Below are 18,454 nucleotides of genomic sequence, written 5' to 3' on the forward strand. Positions count from 1 at the left end.
ACACACACGAGCAAAAAACAACTAAATTTGCCGTTGTTGGACAGGGTATACAAAGACTATGCTTGCTCAGCCCTTCTATGGGGATGAGTCGCGCGAGTTTTTACAGCATCTAGCACGGGCTTTACTCGCCAATAGCGCTGACTTGTACGATTATCTAAGACTCAAAGGACAGGGAAATATAATCCATTCTGTAGCTCAAACGCGTGCACCTTACGCTCCGCGATAACGTATGTGCCATTGATACCTTGTTCTCTCCCGCATCGCAGACGCGTTGTCCCGGTTTGAAGAGAGAGTCGGCACTATTTGGCGGCGGAGGGCGTTATTCTCCGTTATTGGCGATATTGCCAACAGGAATACGTTAGTCCTATTCCTCTCCTCACGCTGTCCATGGGCCTTGCATCTGCTCAAGGCTCGTATAGAAAACAACAGAGAGGGCGCCACTTCGTCAATCGACTGACCATCATTGTTTGCAACTGGCCAAGTACAGTTCGCTGTAATCCATTGCATTAGGTCAAGACGCATGGTGTTTTTTTTATTTACAATTTTGCTTCTGGTATTATTACGAACGCCGTCCGATAATCCTCCTCCAGGCACAGATTTTTACGTGATGACGGTGGGCTCCTTGCGGCCAGTGAACTCGGTCAGCTGGCTGAGCTTCAATGCAACTTCGATCAAGGGACGGAGTGCATCCTGGGTCTTGTCCTGGTACTTGCTGGCGTCCGACTCATACTTCTCAACATACAGGCGCACAGTCGCACCATGAGAACCGGTTCCAGACAAGCGAATGATCAGACGAGAGCCGTCCTCAAAGATAACACGGACACCCTGCTTCTTCGAGACACTGCCGTCAATGGGATCCGTGTACTCAAAATCGTCGCCATCCTTAACCACGAAGCCGTTGCCGAGATCCTTTCCGATCAGGTCGGCACGGTCAGTCGACACCAACGCGCGGAGGCGATCGACCATCTTGTTGGCACCATTAGCATCGACCTCCTCATAGTCGTATCTGAAATCATTATGAGATTAGAACACATTGTTAAATTTCAAAGTCTCCAAAGCGTCGCGTGGCGTAACAGACGTAACAGAAAGAAGAATGTCGTACCTGGAGAAGAAGTTGCGTCCGTATTCATTGTAGTGAGCAAGGAGGATATCGTTGATGCTAGCCTTCTTGGTCTGGTTAACGGCAGCAATGATGTTAAGCCAGGCTACACGAGACCACAGGACAAGATAGAGTTAAGATACATGATCTCTGACATACTATGCAGACTTTAATTCCTTGATTGCGAAACTCACCAACAATGGCCCAGACACCATCCTTCTCGCGGATGTGGTCAGATCCAGTACCAAAGGACTCTTCACCGCAGATCGAAAGGCGGCCTGCATCCATAAGGTTGCCGAAGAACTTCCAGCCAGTAGGGACCTCAAAGTGTTCGTAGCCCTTCTTCTTCGCGACCAGATCCAGAGCCGTGCTGGTGGGCATACTCCTGGCCAGTCCCTTGACTCCAGTCCTTCTAAAGTAAGGGATAGCGTCGGCCTGGGCGGCGATGATGGCCACCGAGTCCGAGGGTGTAACAAAGGCGCCCTTGCCGATGATCATGTTGCGGTCGCCATCACCATCAGAAGCAGCTCCAAAACTAATGTTCTCCTTCTCGACGCGCTCAACAAGTTCGTGAGCATAGGTCAGGTTAGGATCGGGATGCCCACCACCAAAGTCGGGCTTGGGGATGCAGTTCATGACGGAATTTTGAGGGAGACCGAGTTCCTTAATGAAGATCGCTTGACCATAGGGACCAGTGACACCGTGCATGCCATCGAACAGAACCGTAAATTCCGAGTTGGAGCGCAAGAAGTCCTTGATGAGATCAAAGTCAAAGATTTCCTTGAGCAGGGCCAGATAATCGGTCACAGAATCGACGATCTCGACCTCCAGGTTGCCAACCTGTTGGGTGCCAATGGTCGACAAGTCCACCTGTGCATTCCCCGAGGCCAATAGTATAGGAGGAACAACAAAGAACGTGTGACAGATGCGGTCAGTTAGCATAACTAATATCCTTTTGTGCCCAATCAATCCAGACACGCCAAAGGCTATTAGAGAGACAGAAACATACAGGTGGGAGGGCAATCTCCTTGTAGGTAGTCAGCTTCTGAGTAATCTCGTAAATCTTCTCGGTAACGCTCTCGGGGGCAGGGCCTCCGTTGCCCATGTTGTACTTGATGCCGAAGTCATTGTCGGGTCCTAATCAATTGACAATTGCGATACAAACAAGATAAGGGGGCTGGGAATGGATCAAACCAAGGGATTCACAGAAGGATTCACGAAGATAACATTGTGTATGTTTAAATAATAGTATGGCGAGCGGACACCGGCGGAGAAAAAGATAAGAATGAATTCTAATGTATCTCCGTCCATTTCGTTCCTTTTGTGTAGCATTGACCACCTGGAAGATGGGGCAGAGATAACGCTGATTACATCAGAGGCAACCATGAAGCCACAAGCAAGGCAGACATTGTGGCGAATGCACTGGTCTTCTTCATTGCCGATCGGTGATCCATATCTGGTTGCAACTACCCACATCCCCGTCATTGTTCGCGGTAATAATAGATAAGGTGCCGTGCAGAAGCAAAAGAGCATGGATAATGAGCACTTACCGCCAGGGTTGTGGGAGGCAGTCAAGAGGATTCCACCTATGTGTCAATATTGTAAAGATGAGGGCAGATGGTGAGCATCGGTATCTTTGGGGCACAATTGATCGCATTGTTCCCCCCCCCCCTCTCTTGCCATCCAATGCATTTCCCACGATTCTATCTTTAACGATTCCTTACCAGTAGCCTTGCGCTTGCGAATGAGATTTGAGGCAGCAGGAGTGGAAAGGATCGTGTTCACTCCAATGATGAGCTTCGACACCTATTTGTGATGTGGACGCCAATAAATGGGACCAGTATTAATTGATAGATCGCGTCATGGTTCTTTCCAGACACGTCTTCCTTTCATTTCATTGGCACCAGGGCCCCCAGCACGACTGTCAGCAAATACCGCTCTCAATCTTCAACTGCAAAAGTGTCTCGAGAAGAAGACTCGCGCTTAAGGATGTGAGATTTCTGATATCCCAAAAATAAAACACGACGAATGTCCTGACATCGCGTTGACATCATTTGCGACCCATTGGAACGATAACTTGCCTCGTTACCGGCGGCGATGCGGATGATCATCTGGACGGCATCCTGTGAGAAGTATCGTCCGTCGCCACCGACGACCAAGGTCGCTCCCTTGGCGCCGGTGGGGATGGCGTCGAGGGTGGCCTGGATAAAGTTCTGGGTGTAATGCTCCTGCTGGAAGATCTTGACGCGCTTGCGAAGGCCGCTTGTGCCGGGACGCTGACCCTCGAAGGGCTTTGTGGGAATGGACTGGATGGAGGCCATTGTGGGATGAATGAGGTGGTTGTTTGTTGGGATGAGGGAAGGGAAGACTGGGTTGAATAGAGAGGAGAGGAGGTAAAAAGACCTTAAATACGCGCGCTCTTAATGCAAGCTGCGACATGGCTTGCTGAGGCAATCAAGTGAATTGGTGGGCCAGGAGGAACCCTTAAGGCCTAACCAACTTACATGGGCTGCATGTTCGCCTGTGTAATGATGGTAATGATGCCCAATGGGATGTCATTTGGGACCATCACTTTCTTTCTTCACCACGCAAATAGCTCCATAAGACTCTCCACTCGCCTCCCTCTCTTCCTCTTCTCTGCCTTCATTCCATCCCCATAGACAAACACATCCACGAATACTAACTACATCCTCTCTACAATCCACCCACCCCTCGCTACCCCCGACATACACAGAAAAAACCTCCTCAATGCCAACAAGGAGCAGCTCCCTGCCCATCTTCTCAATCCCCGGAGCCAACAATGCCGCATCCTCACGGGCCCTGTTCTTCATCCCACGGTCATATCTCTCCCCACGAATCTTTCTCTCCTGCATCCTCGCCACCTTCAGTCTCTCCTGGCTGCTACTCTACTCTTACTCACACTCGAGCTTCAGTTCCGCTCGAGACAGCGAGGAATGGATCTTGCTGGAGCAGCGCCTGAGCGTATCAGCCAGTAAGACGATGCAGCGGAGTAACTCGACCTTGACCTCGAGTTTCAGCTGCCACTCTCCTACTTCATCCTTACCATCCATACGAGGCCCAGGATTTAACCGGGAAACTATCTGTGTTCTCCAGAACCTATGCATCGATGCTGAACGAGGTGCGTGCAATAAGCAACTGAACCGACAAAAAAAAAAAAGAAAGAAAGAAAGAAAGAAGGAAGTGAGTCCTTACTCAAAGAGAAAGAGTCCGTCTGCTTACACCTTTCTCTTTCTTTATTTCGATCTGTGGTAATGATTGGATCAGGCGCATGGATTCATACAGAAAAGAGTTCTGGAGAGTTTCCAAGGATTAATGTGGTCGCTGCTGATCCAGGATCGGATGAGTACTATCGCCCAATGGTACTCGATCAGTTCCCGGTGTCGTCTTATCGTTTCGTGGACGAGACCATCTTTCTCTATGGGCGTGATCCGACCAATCGGCCGACCTGGACCTTGAACAACCTCATGCCTCTTCACAGGTATGATCTGGCGCTGGGAAGAGCTTCGATGTGTTGCTGATGACTATGGCCGCATCAGTATGGAGAAGAATGGGTGCCTGCCCAACAAGCTTGCGCTATGATCACATATCCGCTCATTTGTTCTTGTACAACAACGCTTTGTCAGTACATTCCATGTGTACCACATCATATGATTGTTGTCGCTTATCAATATGATTACCCTCTACTGTCTATAGTGTCATGTCCAGCTTCGAAGGCTCAAAATCATCATGGTTTATGCGCGTCTCTGGAGAGGGTTATGGCGATAATAAGCGGAGACAGCAATATCGGATTCTGGACCGAGAACAGGAGCTAGACACATACCTGCTGGCGCCTCATGGACACGAGATCGTCTTCAATTCACAAAAGGGGAAGCCGCTCGCCGCTCACCAGATTAGCGCACCCTCCAAATCCTTCCCGACTTGCTTCGCCAGGGCCGTCATTGGACTGCAATCCAGATGCACACGGCCCTTCTGCGAGAACTTGATCGGAGGAGGCGATCTAACAGAGGCATTGAGAACCAAGGTTCTGGATGTGCTTTCACCATCGATGTTCCGGTTCGAGAAAGCGGATCCCAGTATTGTTCATGCACCATCTGCAGAAAACGTCGCGGTGGTATCCAATGATAACCTGGCAGTCGTGGAGGGAGAGTCTGCACCCAGGTCCAAAATCGAGGTGGCTCTACTTGGTCGCTATGGCAACACCAGCATTCCTAACGCCAATATGCTTGAGGTATCTCTGCTGGCCAGAGGCTTTGCTGTCAAGACCATCCATCTCGATTATCCCTCGGAGATCAGTTTGGCTCAGGCGGCACAGCTTTTCAGGAACGAGACCATCCTTGTCGCTCCACAGGGCGATGCATTGGGCTACTCCACATTGATGGCACCTGGCACAGTTGTGGTATCGATTCTGCCACGCTTTACAAGGTCCAGCAAGATTTACACTGATCGCATGATGGCATTCGGAAAGCGGTTTTTCGCCTGGGATTGTCAGGATGAGACCTGTGTCCAGCCGGACCGAGACTTGGCGCATGAGTGCATCGAGGCGATACAGGACTCGTATAAGCAGGAGCAGGGTATTAGCGCGCAAGACTTTGAGGAGTTTGCGAATATGAGGCAGGATTTCCGACAGCGTTCCGAGGCCTGGAAGGCGATTGCGAACTGTTATACGAGAGATGTCAGTCGGAGGCTTAATGTCGAAGAGCTGACGACCCTGATTGAAGGGCTCGCCAAGGATTTCACATTTGGAATGGCTGGAAACGAAGGAAAGAAGTTGGGGGATGAGCCTATGTTAATGCGCCGTGCCGGTCCAGAGGATGATCTAATGGAGGGTGATGTGGAAGAAGGAGAAGGAGAAGGAGAGGAAGAGGAAGATCCAGCCGCAGGCGGTGACAACACGGATGTGCTCGAGGATGACGGTCAGACAGAAGATCAAGAGGAAGGAGACGTCCGGATACAGGATGACCAGGAAGCACCTTTAGAGGAGAGTGAGACTTCTGAGGAAGGAGAAGAAGAAGAAGGAAGTGGGCAGGATATCAACATGCACGAGTACGATGAGCAGGAGGGCCCCGCGCCGGATGCAAAGGAGGAAGAGCATCATAAGGCGCCAAATACTCCTGCGACTCCCTCACCATCAACCAAGTCAGATGAGCCATCGCCAGCACCGGCACCGAACACGCCAAAGACAAAGCCAGAATCATCATACTACGAAATGAAGTACCGGCGTGCGGAGCCGCTGTTCGGATTCGCAGAGTTTTGCAGGCGGGGTCGCTGCTGCGGGTCGGGCAAGATTTCCGGAGATGAGGCTAGCCATGCGGGAGGCAAGAGTCTCACGCCTTGTGGGCACAGCATGTCGAGGATTGTGTTCGGGGCCAAGGGCGCGTGGGGACTGACGGATAAGGTTGTGTCGGAACAGGAGGCCCAGAGTCTGGTGTGGGAGGTCGATCTGGGCCGCCGGTCGTAGGGGAGGGACATCGTCTTGTTACTCTTGTTTTGCTTCCCATAAACGCTCGTACCATTGCATTTGAGATGTTGACGCTGGATATTGTGTGCTCATGGACGTTACGCTTGATTTGGTCATAATCGTCATTGACAAGCATCTCTCTGTTGTTGGTCTTTGTCTCTGTCAAGTCAACATGAATCCGTGTGTATGTATCTATTAGGCTGGCATGGATAGGACACAGTTTTCATTTACCATGATATGTATATCGGCCCATGATAAGACGCCAAAATGGGATGCACGGACCACGGCCAATCGACGTCAGAGAACTTTACTGCTGAGGGAAGCCAGATGACGAACAGGATCGTGCTGCCTTCCCTTGCTTGGCCAGCACAATTCCGGCGCCGACTCGAAGTATGCTGCTCACCTCTCCTTCGATGTTGTCCCCACGGAAGATAGATTTGTGTCCTAAAGAGAGTCATCCTTTCATGGCTCAAAATGTAATTGCCAGCAAGCGGCACGTCCATAAAGTCGCAATACCGAGGGACCACCTGGAGCGGATGTACATTTTCAAAAGGAGGGAATTTGCTTGTGTTCATTCTAAGCCGAGAAGAGCCTGTTGGTGTAGGGTCTGTGGATTACGTGTGCTGGTCGACTACGGTGTAACATGGACGCGGTACAACGAGTCCGCAAGGGCGACTGCAAGGACTGCAGGGCCCCCTACAAGGCCCCCTGCAAGGCTACCTGCGAGGTTACGCAGCCGCAAGGCACAGGACCCGCACCGGCGAATACGAGGGGGGCAGTACATCCAGACTCAAGGGATCCAATTGCGTGCTATGGCGGAGCTGGTGGAGGAGTCCATTTTTTCTTTGCTCTGCGGTCGGTTGGCCTGGTGCATCTTGTCGTCATCCAAGTATCTATTTTTTGGGCCGTGTTGAGTTCTGCGGGCAGGCGGACAATGGAGGTCAGGCAGCCTGGAAGTCAGATTGGCTGTACCACGCGCAGGTCGCCCAAGTACTTACTCTACGTTCAAATATGCATATCCCCCTCCTCCCCCTTCTTCTTCTCCCTGCTACTTCTCATCATTCATCATCCTGCCCTCGCTCCATCCCCCCCCTCCTCCCCTTTTTGCCCATCCATCAAACCGCCTCTTTTCTTCCCTTTCCCTTTTCCGTTTTACCACCCAAGTGCAAGCGATAAAACATAGTATTATTATTATTATTATTTTGGCTGGGGTTTGACGGCTCTCACACGACAACAAAGAGAAAAGAAAACCCGAACGCACACTCAAGAAGATATCGGGAAAACAACGGATTCGTTTTAAACCACTCTCCATAACAACAAGCATCACTAAACACCAAACAACCACCCACAGCAGCAGTAATAGCCAAATGTCATCCCCCATCAATGGAATCAAGATTAGTGGTAAGAACGGGCAACGGACACGAAAACAAAAAAAAAAAAAAAAAGTGTTCACACTCTTCCCCTCGCGATGACCATGGTACGGTTGATGAGTGCGGCAACATCGTGTTCGCAAGCGATTAACAACCCCGGTCCGTTGCTCTTTACTGCAATCTAGGCGAGTCAGATCCCAACAAGATCATCACAGTGATGGCAAACGATGGCAAGACCGGAGAACCCTTTGAGCTGGCCTACAACAACTGTAAAGTTATCGGCAATGGTTCCTTCGGAGTCGTCTTCCAGGCCAAGTTGGTCCCTTCTGGCGAGGATGCCGCCATCAAAAAAGTGCTTCAGGATAAGCGGTTCAAGGTATTGCAAAGCTCTGCCGCGTCTCTTGCGGATAGCTCGGGTCTGGACGAAAGGGGACCTTTTCGTTGAGCATGAGAACGTAACGTTCTCTCCCTGACCTTTGGAGAAACAAAAAAAAAAGGCAGATGGAAGCTGACCACATTGTGCGCGTTCTCTTTTTGCTTCCGGACAAAATAGAATCGTGAACTCCAAATCATGCGGTTGGTTTCCCACCCCAACATTGTCGAATTGAAGACCTTTTTCTACTCGAACGGAGACAAGGTAAGGCACTCAAATAGGCTGTCAAGAGACTGGGATTGCAATGTTTCTGCGAACAACGAACGTGGGAGTGAAAGGATATCTGTCAGCACATAGGACGCGTGTCATATGGTCGCCCTTGCTGTATAATGACATTCTTCACTCGGTCAATAGATCCGCACACCTTTGCTAACATCACGCTTGCTTCCGCTTTTCATTAGAAGGATGAAGTCTTCCTTAACTTGGTTCTGGAGTACATTCCCGAGACCGTGTACCGCGCCTCGCGTCATTACTCGAAGATCAAGCAGACGATGCCCATGCTCCAGATCAAGCTGTATATGTATCAATTGTTCCGAAGCCTGGCGTACATCCATGCGCTCGGTATCTGCCATCGCGATATCAAGCCCCAGAACTTGTTGTTGAACCCTGTTACAGGAATCCTGAAACTCTGCGATTTTGGAAGGTACGGCGGGCGCATTATTTTTTTGCATCGAACTCGGGAACTCTATTCGTCTGTTTGCATGCAAGCAAGATGGCAGATGCGTTCTGAATAGGACCGACACAGCAAGACGACGATCTCCGAGGAGTGCGTTCTGTTATTCTATTATCTAATCTGCTTTGCTACTTTTCATTTGTGTTGTCTCTTACTTATAGTGCAAAGATCCTCGTCGCAGGAGAACCCAACGTGTCGTACATTTGCTCAAGATACTACCGTGCACCAGAACTGATCTTTGGTGCAACCAACTACACCACCAACATCGGTATGCGAGGATGGAAAAATATACATACACACGTATACCATGTGGGATCGCCCCGGCGTTGAAAATTGCAGACATGACTTACGTTTGCCTGTAACACTTTTTTTTTTTTTTGCGTTCTGTCTTTTAGATGTTTGGTCAACCGGATGTGTTATGGCGGAATTGATGCTCGGACAGCCCTTGTTCCCTGGAGAAAGCGGCATTGATCAGTTGGTGGAGATTATCAAAGTTCTGGGAACCCCAACCAGAGAACAAATCAAGACCATGAATCCCAACTACATGGAGCACAAGTTCCCGCAGATCAAGCCCCATCCTTTCAACAGGGTATGTATGGCATGGCGACTGGATGCTTTAAGCGCCTTTTTTTTATTATGATTACCTATTATTACAGAAACTAACGACGCTTTGCCAATTGCTTGATGCTGATTGATAGATCTTCCGCTCAAGGACGCCTCCAGAGGCATTGGATCTGATTTCGCATCTATTGGAATACACTCCCTCAAAACGGTTCACGCCTATTGAGGCCATGATCCACCCATTCTTTGACGAACTCCGGAACCCAGAGACGAAATTGCCCAATGGCAAGGATCTGCCACCTCTGTTCAACTTTACCCCCCTTGGTAAGTGGCAAACTTTTAAATATGGCGTCGCGACATTGAATCGTTCATGTATTGACTGACACTCTGCTTCACTTTTCCTCCTGGATATAGAATTGTCGATCCGTCCAGATTTGATCCCTATGCTGGTCCCATCTCATGCCGAAGCTGAGCTGAGCTCGCGTGGTATTGACATCCACAATTTTGTGCCAGTCCCTCCGAGTGCTACCCGGATCTCACTGGACTAAAAGATAAAAAAAAGAAAAAAAAGAAAAAAAAAAGAAAGAACACGTTCCAGCAAGAGTAACGTAGTCGCGTCGCGTACGCGTCGTGTCCCACTTTCCTGGTTTCACGCCCTCTCTCTTGTACAAACTACCATACCTCTTTCTCCCAACTCTCCCTCTCCCTCTCTCACTCCCTACCTCTCTCTCTTCTTCCCTATTGCTTTTCACTTTCCTCCCGCCGCTATAGTGTATTTTGCAGCTGTAAACCCTTCCTTTTATTATTATTCTCGAGTTTTGTTCAAAATATCGCTGCTAAAAAATCAGTTTGCTAAACTTTGTATCGTGTAAATTGTATACGAGAGACTGGATCTAGAAGAGAGAAGCCAAGGAGGATGGGGGAGGAGCATAGTTCCTCTTGATCCTGGCATTTCAGGACCCTTTCGTTAGTGCTTAGGCAAGCATTGAAGGGGACGCCGAAGGGGACGCCAAAAGGAAGTGCAACGCAAATCCGTTTTATGAAAGGGAGAGAGAGAGAGAGAGAGAGAGAGAGAGAGAGAGAGGAAGAGGAGGGGAAAGAGAAAGGAGGAGAGGATAGGACAAAGGAAGGAGCTAGGCCACGAAGAAAGGAAGGAAGAATGTAATGAGGATGGAAAGAATCCTTGAGCAGGTAGGCAGGAGAGTCCAAGGCCCTTTATTGATGGGCTTTAGAGCTGGTCATTGGAGAATACTGTTTTCACGAAGACTATGTAAGCGTGCATGCTTCTATTGCGTGATGGAAAACACCGCACGCTGTTAACATGAATTGTTTTGTGCACAACTGAGTCGAATTATAGAAAAGGCGAAGAGGACAACGTGGTAGAGTCTCTCTCTCTCTTTCTTTCTTTCTTTCTTTCTTTCTTTGACGCGTCCCTTGCAGCAGCAGTAGCTGCAGCGGTAGCGGCAAGTATTATTCAGAACGAAGAACAACTTGCGCTCTCCTCCCTCCTCCTTCTTCTCCTCCTCCTCCCCTTATATTCGTGCTAGACGACAAGTTCAGTGTACTCTCATTTTACGCGTCCACCCCTTTTTTCTTTTCTTTTCTTTTCTTTTTTTTTTGTCTCCTGTGGATGGGCGTGCACTTGTGTTGGCTATGGCAATCAACTGGAGGGCAGAGTGAGCACAAACAGAGGGAGTAGACAACGAAAAAAACAACAAGCGCAGAAACAAAACAGAAAGGAAGAAAAAAAAACGCGCTCCCATTGTTTTGTGGACAAACAAAATGGATTTATGGCGCGTCTATGTGGAAAATAGAAAGAGCACGAACGAAGGAGGTGAATGACGCATACTCTATTGAGAAGTACAACCTTATAGTCGAATAGATGAAAGAAAGCGAAAGAGAAAGAGAAAGAGAAAAAGAGAGAGAGGAATGAGTGCGAGTGCGCGGAATGAATTCTGATGTGCTGAAGTAAGTTCCTGGATCTTTTTAAAGCGCTCGCGACAGGATTAGGGGGATGTTTGCATTAGCGGGTCCAGAATTGAATATGAATGAACGTGGATTCCTCTACTTGATGGCTCCTCAGCAGTTGTTATTATTTTATTTTGTTAATATTGTTTATTTATTTTGCTTTTTTTTTTTTTTAAAGGGTGCCTAACCCAGAGAAATGAAGAGATCTTCTGACTTGCACACACGAGCCAAAACAAAAAAAACGCAGGAAAGTAAAACATGAAATGGTCCATGCGGATCTTGTTTATGGCACGTTTCAAATAGACTATGAAAGAGTTCAAAGGGGACCTGGGCTCATGGAGCGGAGCGGAGCGCAAGAATACTCATCTATGCACACACGATATATACATATATATAAAAGTTACTTTACTCTTCGAAGAAAAAAAAAAAAGTTGAAACGATATACAAGTATATATCTATATAAAACGGCTTTTAAGAGCATTTTAAACGCGTGCATGTAAAAAAGAGGACATGATACGATGAGTTCTATTCTATTTACTTCCTAGACTTGGATAGAAAGACGACCGTTGGGATTAGAATGTCCTTGATTTTAGAACAAAAATGGACTCAAAAAAAAAGGGATTTTTATTGTTTTTATCTGGCTCGTGCGTACAGTGCTGGTGTCGGTGGTCTATTCCTGGTATTGAAGTCTGCCTCTTCTCTCTTGAGAAGGAGGAGGAGGACAAGGACGAAGAGGGAGTAAAAATAAAATAAAGAGCGCTGCGACACCTTGGTTCCGCCTACGAAGTTACATGCTCATATTTAAGAAAAAGAGGGGTAGGAAAGTGTAAAGAAAGGGAAAGACGAAAGGTAGGGCAACGGTTCATATACTCTTTGGGGATGAGAGTGAGGATTAGTCGTGATGATGACGGCGATGAGTACGGATGTGGTCAAAAGGGACTTGACTCGTCGGTTCAAAAATGCACTTTCTGCAGGAACCTCAGATCCCTACACTGCGTTTCTAATCCGTGTCCCCTTGCCCCGTTCGAGTATCTCCTTCTTCTCAAGTCCGAGTATCCTCCGAGACCGTGCAACGAAGGCGAGGAGGATTCCTTTTCTCGTAAAGGTGCATTATTGTCCGGCGACCTTTTTTTTTTCCTCTAACGCGGATGATGAAGTCGATTCGATCTGAGAGGATGGATTGCAGGGCGCCGGTGACGATCACGATCATAATAGAACCCACATCGACGTGAAACGCGTTTCCAACATGTCTTTGCTTTAAAAAAAAATGGCAAAAGGTGTGTCATTGCAAACGGCAAAGAAAATTGATAGGTGTATGCTAGTGCCACCAAAGCGAGCGCTGTGCTACTACAGGACGTGTGTCATGGTGGTACGAGGAATTCATCCCCCGCATGAAATTATTGTCGTGAATTCTTGGACCGGTGCCATTTACATGCGCAGAGATACAAAGGGAGTCGTGCAAATCACAAGGGGCCTAGCACTGCTAGTACTGTACTATGTGTGGCCCCAGCACGCGAGAGAGCGAACACACGAGAGAGTAAGAGCACTCTTCCGATGGTGCTGTCCGTGTGGAATACACGTACGCCTCGAGATGAAGCCGAGAGGGAGAGAAACGAACAGCGGATCCATTCCATCTCATCTTTATCGTTCATTTTACGGCTCCGTCAATGTTTCCTTGTTCAGTAGAGTACTGCTTGCGAGCGGCGCTATGCAGGAATGGAAATAAAATAAGGACGAAAGATGGGAAAGAAAAAGGTGCATAGAATGTCCTGGTGTTATATTCTTTCGCTTTTCAAGTTTCCCAAGTACAAGCAAGCCAAAGGGGTTTCCGTTCTTTCATTTGTTCATTCGTAGCAACCCATCCTCGTTTTTAATTTGCTCCTTGCTCATGCTCTCCCTCCCTTTTCTTCGTGTAAAGCAAGCTTCCGCTGTTATAGATGCCGGGTAGAGAGTGCTCGCGTCAAATCAATGTCGATGTATGTACGTGTATGTATACCCGGGGCTGCTTACTGTCAGCAGAGGAAGTAAGAGGATTGGCTTCCTGCATGGTCCTGTAGAGGACGATTGGGTTTGGGTTGGGCTGGCTCTTGCTCCTCTCTATCTAACCTAGCGCTGGCTCTCGTTCTTGAGGATGACCTTTTTTTGTTCATAAGCTCCGGCTATACACCATCAGCATCCCGTCTTCTTGGTCCTGCATCTGCCTCCTGCTCTTGGATCCAATGTCTGGATTGAATTGTTTTTGAAAGTCTCTTTACCCCCGTCACTCAGTTTTATTCATACGCTCTCTTCGTCCCGGCTCTTTGTCTTCTACGTTGCATATTTAAAGTACAGCTGTTGCTGGTGCTGGTGCTCCTACTGTTGTCCATTGCCAATGATGCTGATGTTAATGTTGCTCGTTGTATGAACCCGATTCCAATCCTTTTTTTGTTATGCCTGCTTCCCCTCCTCGAGAAACCATCGAAGCACCCAAACAAGGTCGACAAAGAGATACTCCCGATAGCAACCGCAGGAAAAGAGCAGCAGCGACCACGCTTTCTTCCTCTTTTTCAGTAACGTCCTTTGTTCACTCTGCCCGCTGTTTTAATTCATTTTTGCTTTGGTTGACTATGACCAATTGCGCTGTGTATCCTGAGTGTGCGTGATTCTACCTATTGTTTTCATTTAACCTCTTTCCCTCTTGTGCCCTTCCTCTACCCTCCTCTGTCTGTTGTTGGCATTCACATTCGTTCATCATCCTTTGTCCTCCATCTTTCATCTCAATTCACCACACGCCTCATTCCCTCCTTTCAAAGGAACACAGCGGACAAGGAACACTATCCAAACAAGGTACGACAAACCGCGCCTATCAACCCGAACCTACCCCACAACCTCCTCATAGCACTGTCATCTCAACTAAACCAAGACAACAGAATAGCACGAGTAACAAGGGAAACGTGTGTTGTTGATATATCCCGCGTATTGTCGTAGTTTCTATACCACGGATACAGCTGCTGTCTTATTGGAAGGAAATCACCAACACACACACACACATTATCCTCGTCCACATGGGCAGAAGTAGAAGGAAGAAAAAGGACTAAAATATATGTTCATGACTAACCCGGTTCTGGCAACTGTCCGCAATTCATCTCCATAGCTTGACTGTCACTACCAGCACTATCAACTATCCATTGGCGGGACACGCACTACCGACCTTTCTTCCTTCCTTTCTTCCTTTTTTTCCTCCACCGCATGCATACACCCCGCACCTTCATTTCTTGATTCAACAAACAATTGAACAGCAGCAGCAGCTCAGTCGTATCTTTCTGCTTCCCTCTTTCTTCCTCCTCCCTGTTTTGTCACACCACACCGCTGCCCATCCCAGATATTCATTCATTTGTTCGTCTTTTCATTCATTCATTCATTCCTTGCGATACCAAAAGACGGCGACAAGAGCGACACCAGCAACAACAAAGACACATGCGCTCTTCTTCCTTCATTCTTGTCATTATATAATTGTACCCCGCCCTCCCTCCCCTGCTCCCCCTTGAACGACCGCCTCGAAGGAGTTTGTAATTGTCCGTGGCGTGCTGTCCAGGCTGAGAGCGAGCAAATAAAGGTGTTCATACAACTTTCTTTTCCCTGCCAGTAGCATCCTTTTTTTTTTAAACCAACTTTACGACTTTCCTCATCGCCTTTTTGGCCTTGATTCCTTTTTCGCTCATTCCTTCTCATACCCCACCTTCTCCACACTCGTTCTTCACAGCACACCGCCCATAGCATCCATTCAGCAAAAGAGAACAGCTAGCTTCTTTCTTTTTCGTTTTTTTCCTTTTTCTTCTTTCCCTTCTTTCTCTCTTTCATTCTTGGTTTGTCACACTATTACCTTTTCCGTGGCAACACCCTTTTCACACACCCACACCCCACACTCGTCTTCTCTTTCCCCCTCCTCCTCCCCTCCCCTCCCCTTTCATTCCCCTACTCCCCCCACTCTCAATAAAGGCCTTGTCTGAATGGGCAATTTACCGTCCTCGATCTCAACAGAACCCCCGGCCCAGGGCAGGCACCGCAACCTCTCCACTATGTCGCTACCACCGACCATCCCCCGCAGACACAACATCAAGGATGCAGAACGCAAAGAGATCTTCCCCATATCAGATGAGGGCGCACCGCCCTTCCCAGTCAGGCGCGGATCCATTGGTTTCTTCCGAGGCAAGCGCGCCAGGGCACCCATCGCCTTCGACCATGATGAGCTCTTCAAGAACCTGCAGGGCCTCCAGACCCTCCAAAACCTGGACATGACCCACTGTTCCTGGCAGGCCCACCAGGATCTCTCTGACTCTAATCCCAATTCCAACCTCAACTCACTCTCGACCACGCCCACCACAGCAGCGACTCCAGCCCTGACAGCAGCCGCAACACCGACAACACCAATCGGATCTCAGCACCAGAACATCCTGAAGCACCACTCACATTCACATCCACATCCACACCCGCATACCCTGTCACGCTCGGTCTCTCGTTCCCCGCAGCCGACGAGTCCAGTAGCGGCATCAATACAGGACTACCATGTGCGACAGGAGCAGAAGCTGGCGACGTTCATGAAGCGGAACCTTCTTCCTCCACACGCCCTCCTGACCCCAACCAGCGTCTCATCCTCATGTCAACCCAGCCCCAGCACGATCTCTTTCTCCACCCCTCCTTGCTTTGATTGCTGTCCGAGCGGTGCATCGTTTACGGACGAAGCAGATCATAGACATCCCCAGATGATTCAACGGCCGCATGTTGAGCTCCAGTCATGTATAGATTCAATTCCGTCGACGCACGACGTGCCCTGTCTATCTGTGTCTGATTGGGGCAACCAGGGCCGGTGGGCAGGCGAGCAGGAGTGGTCGGACGATATCCCTGAAGGTCTGGAGCACGACGGTGGCCCCTGGGATGTAATGGACAGGCAAGTAACACTGATAATAACTTTGTTTTGAACCAGATGAAACATGGGGGTGAGGGGTGGGGGGTAGGTAGGTAGGGGTGGAGTTGGCTACCGAGCTCAAAGCAAAAAGGCGCATGGTTGCGTTTTTGAGTTGAAATTCGTGTGCGCGGTGCCGCACCTGTTTGTGTGTACAAAGAGAGATGTTGTGTCTGTATCTGCGTGCGTTCTGTCCCCCTGCAGTCCTCATGCCTTGACTAGGCATGCTTTTTGTTATTTATAATCTGGCGGTTATTCTTTTGCACCTCCTCTTTTTTTTTTTTTTTTGCTGTCCTTCGCTGTCCGAGTCTGCTGCTGCACTCGTTTCGTGTTGGCGGAATTGCTCTCGCAGTGCAGATTGTGCAGAGCGGGGCTACTGGGAATGAAAAAGACGTTGGAGCGATTGTGGAGGCAGTAAACGGAGTCATAAAGTTGGCTGGTATATTAAAACCACGTCTCGTCCTTTCTTTCTCCGTCTCATTCTTAGTTACACGGTGGAACAGCATATCACCCGAGCATTGTTCAAGGGACAGAACTACTCTGCCCCTCTTGACTTTTCGAGAAAGACGCAGCAGCAGGCAGAGACGAGTAGTCAGACAACAACAACAACAACAACGACGACGACAACGCCGACGACAGTAAGATCGATGACCGAGGGAGATTTCGAGATCAAGGACACGGAGGCGACTAGTGAACAGGGTGAACAGCCAATCCCGCAGAGGAGAAGAAGCGGCTGTATAGATTGCGATGGTGATGGAGGCAGGTGTGATTTCGATGTGGCCGTGCATCACCCCCTGGCCTCCTCATTTTCATCGATGGCAACGCTGGGCCCACATTCGGCGATCGTGCCGAGCAAGGAGAACGAGCAGTCGTTGGTGATTCTTTCGGTCGGCTGTGGAAACTCGCAGTGGGCCACGGAGATGGCACTGGCACATCCTCAATCGGCGATACATGCGATCAATGTGAGCCAGGTCCCATCCTTGCCACCGATCCCGGAGACGACGCCGAGTTTCGAACTGGATAACTTGTTCTTCTATAACCTGGACGATAACTCGTTGAAGGTGCCGTTTGTGTCGAACAGTGTGGATTATATCCATGTGCGGAGGTTCCTGCCGAATGTGAACAAGACCAAGTACCTGGCCTTTTTGAGGGAGCTTGTGAGGGTGTTGAAGGTGGATGGGTACATGGAGCTGGTGGAGCTGGATTTGAGGTTGAGGGATTCGGGGGTCGATAACTGTTGGCCGAGCTACTGGACGTTGATCGGGTTCGATAAGTTGGGGATCGATACGTCGTTGGCACTGAATCTGGGAGGAATCTTGAGGACGATGCCGGATATGGAGGTGGTGCGCAAGTCCGGGGTGATTATGCCTGTAGGGATCCATGGAGGACGGATCGGGTTGGCGGCGGAACTGCTGTGTTGGCGGTTTGCGCTGACGGTCAGGCCGTGGTTGATGCGGCAGGCGATGCTTTCAGGGAGTGAGTTTGACGATCTGCTGGAGCGCGCGAGGCAGGAGACCCGGACACTGAAGAGCTACCAGGTCTGTCATGTGGCCGTGGCGCGCAAGATCGCACCGGGAGCAGGAATGACTACCACGGCTACGGCTACGGCTGCAACTACGCCTACGCAGGCCACAACAACGACAACGACGACGATGGGCCCAGTATCAGCAGTACCAGCAGCACCAGCGCTAGCAGCACCAGCACTAGCAGCACCAGCAACAGCGCCGGCGACGGCGAGTGGTGTCTCAGCTGCTGGCATGTCAGCTGAGCGTGCCTTCTCTTGATATCCTCGGCCTATCCTCGGCCTATCCCGTTGGCCCCCACTTCTCTTTCGGCGAGATTCAGCCGATGGACGCTCCACTTGTTCGCATATCATTTTATTTCCTTTGTCATTACGTTTTTGCAGCCCTGTTTATATGTCTTTGTTTT

At 49.3% G+C, this 18,454-nt stretch overlaps 7 protein-coding genes across 7 annotated transcripts; 6 read left to right on the forward strand and 1 right to left on the reverse strand.

The window, feature by feature from the left end:
* Positions 1 to 459: 459 nt before the first annotated feature.
* BC939DRAFT_438375 (uncharacterized protein) lies at positions 460 to 3,485 on the reverse strand. The gene is made up of 7 exons (XM_051553831.1): positions 3,181 to 3,485; positions 2,824 to 2,905; positions 2,650 to 2,685; positions 2,109 to 2,236; positions 1,294 to 1,969; positions 1,103 to 1,205; positions 460 to 1,006 (listed from the first exon to the last, which is right to left on the reverse strand). The coding sequence occupies exons 1-7, from the start codon at positions 3,418 to 3,420 to the stop codon at positions 601 to 603; spliced, it is 1,671 nt and encodes a 556-aa protein (XP_051416366.1). The 5' UTR covers positions 3,421 to 3,485; the 3' UTR covers positions 460 to 600.
* Positions 3,486 to 3,681: 196 nt separating this feature from the next.
* BC939DRAFT_255875 (uncharacterized protein) lies at positions 3,682 to 4,728 on the forward strand. The gene is made up of 2 exons (XM_051551026.1): positions 3,682 to 4,238; positions 4,385 to 4,728. The coding sequence occupies exons 1-2, from the start codon at positions 3,848 to 3,850 to the stop codon at positions 4,636 to 4,638; spliced, it is 645 nt and encodes a 214-aa protein (XP_051416367.1). The 5' UTR covers positions 3,682 to 3,847; the 3' UTR covers positions 4,639 to 4,728.
* Positions 4,729 to 6,774, forward strand: BC939DRAFT_255876 (uncharacterized protein). The gene has a single exon (XM_051551027.1). It carries the CDS (start codon positions 4,818 to 4,820, stop codon positions 6,576 to 6,578), a length of 1,761 nt encoding a protein of 586 aa, XP_051416368.1. The 5' UTR covers positions 4,729 to 4,817; the 3' UTR covers positions 6,579 to 6,774.
* Positions 6,775 to 7,563: 789 nt separating this feature from the next.
* BC939DRAFT_438384 (kinase-like domain-containing protein) lies at positions 7,564 to 10,166 on the forward strand (the record flags this gene model as incomplete). The annotated part of the gene is made up of 8 exons (XM_051553832.1): positions 7,564 to 7,979; positions 8,134 to 8,324; positions 8,502 to 8,585; positions 8,783 to 9,024; positions 9,216 to 9,322; positions 9,450 to 9,643; positions 9,753 to 9,939; positions 10,030 to 10,166. Exons 1-8 carry the CDS (start codon positions 7,946 to 7,948, stop codon positions 10,161 to 10,163), a joined length of 1,173 nt encoding a protein of 390 aa, XP_051416369.1. The 5' UTR covers positions 7,564 to 7,945.
* Positions 10,167 to 12,711: 2,545 nt separating this feature from the next.
* BC939DRAFT_255976 (uncharacterized protein) lies at positions 12,712 to 13,506 on the forward strand. Its single transcript, XM_051551028.1, has one exon. The coding sequence runs from the start codon at positions 12,851 to 12,853 to the stop codon at positions 13,307 to 13,309; it is 459 nt and encodes a 152-aa protein (XP_051416370.1). The 5' UTR covers positions 12,712 to 12,850; the 3' UTR covers positions 13,310 to 13,506.
* A 221-nt stretch (positions 13,507 to 13,727) lies between these two features.
* On the forward strand, positions 13,728 to 14,917 carry BC939DRAFT_256025 (uncharacterized protein). Its single transcript, XM_051551030.1, has 3 exons — positions 13,728 to 14,132; positions 14,376 to 14,409; positions 14,717 to 14,917. The coding sequence occupies exons 1-3, from the start codon at positions 13,984 to 13,986 to the stop codon at positions 14,855 to 14,857; spliced, it is 324 nt and encodes a 107-aa protein (XP_051416371.1). The 5' UTR covers positions 13,728 to 13,983; the 3' UTR covers positions 14,858 to 14,917.
* Positions 14,918 to 15,641: 724 nt separating this feature from the next.
* BC939DRAFT_499299 (uncharacterized protein) lies at positions 15,642 to 18,309 on the forward strand (the record flags this gene model as incomplete). The annotated part of the gene is made up of 2 exons (XM_051559927.1): positions 15,642 to 16,499; positions 17,029 to 18,309. 2 exons carry the CDS (start codon positions 15,642 to 15,644, stop codon positions 18,307 to 18,309), a joined length of 2,139 nt encoding a protein of 712 aa, XP_051416372.1.
* Between the last annotated feature and the right edge of the window lie 145 nt (positions 18,310 to 18,454).

Source organism: Gamsiella multidivaricata (assembly GCF_025024155.1).
Source record: "Gamsiella multidivaricata strain RSA 2152 chromosome Unknown BC939scaffold_6, whole genome shotgun sequence".
Classification (NCBI taxonomy): domain Eukaryota; kingdom Fungi; phylum Mortierellomycota; class Mortierellomycetes; order Mortierellales; family Mortierellaceae; genus Gamsiella; species Gamsiella multidivaricata.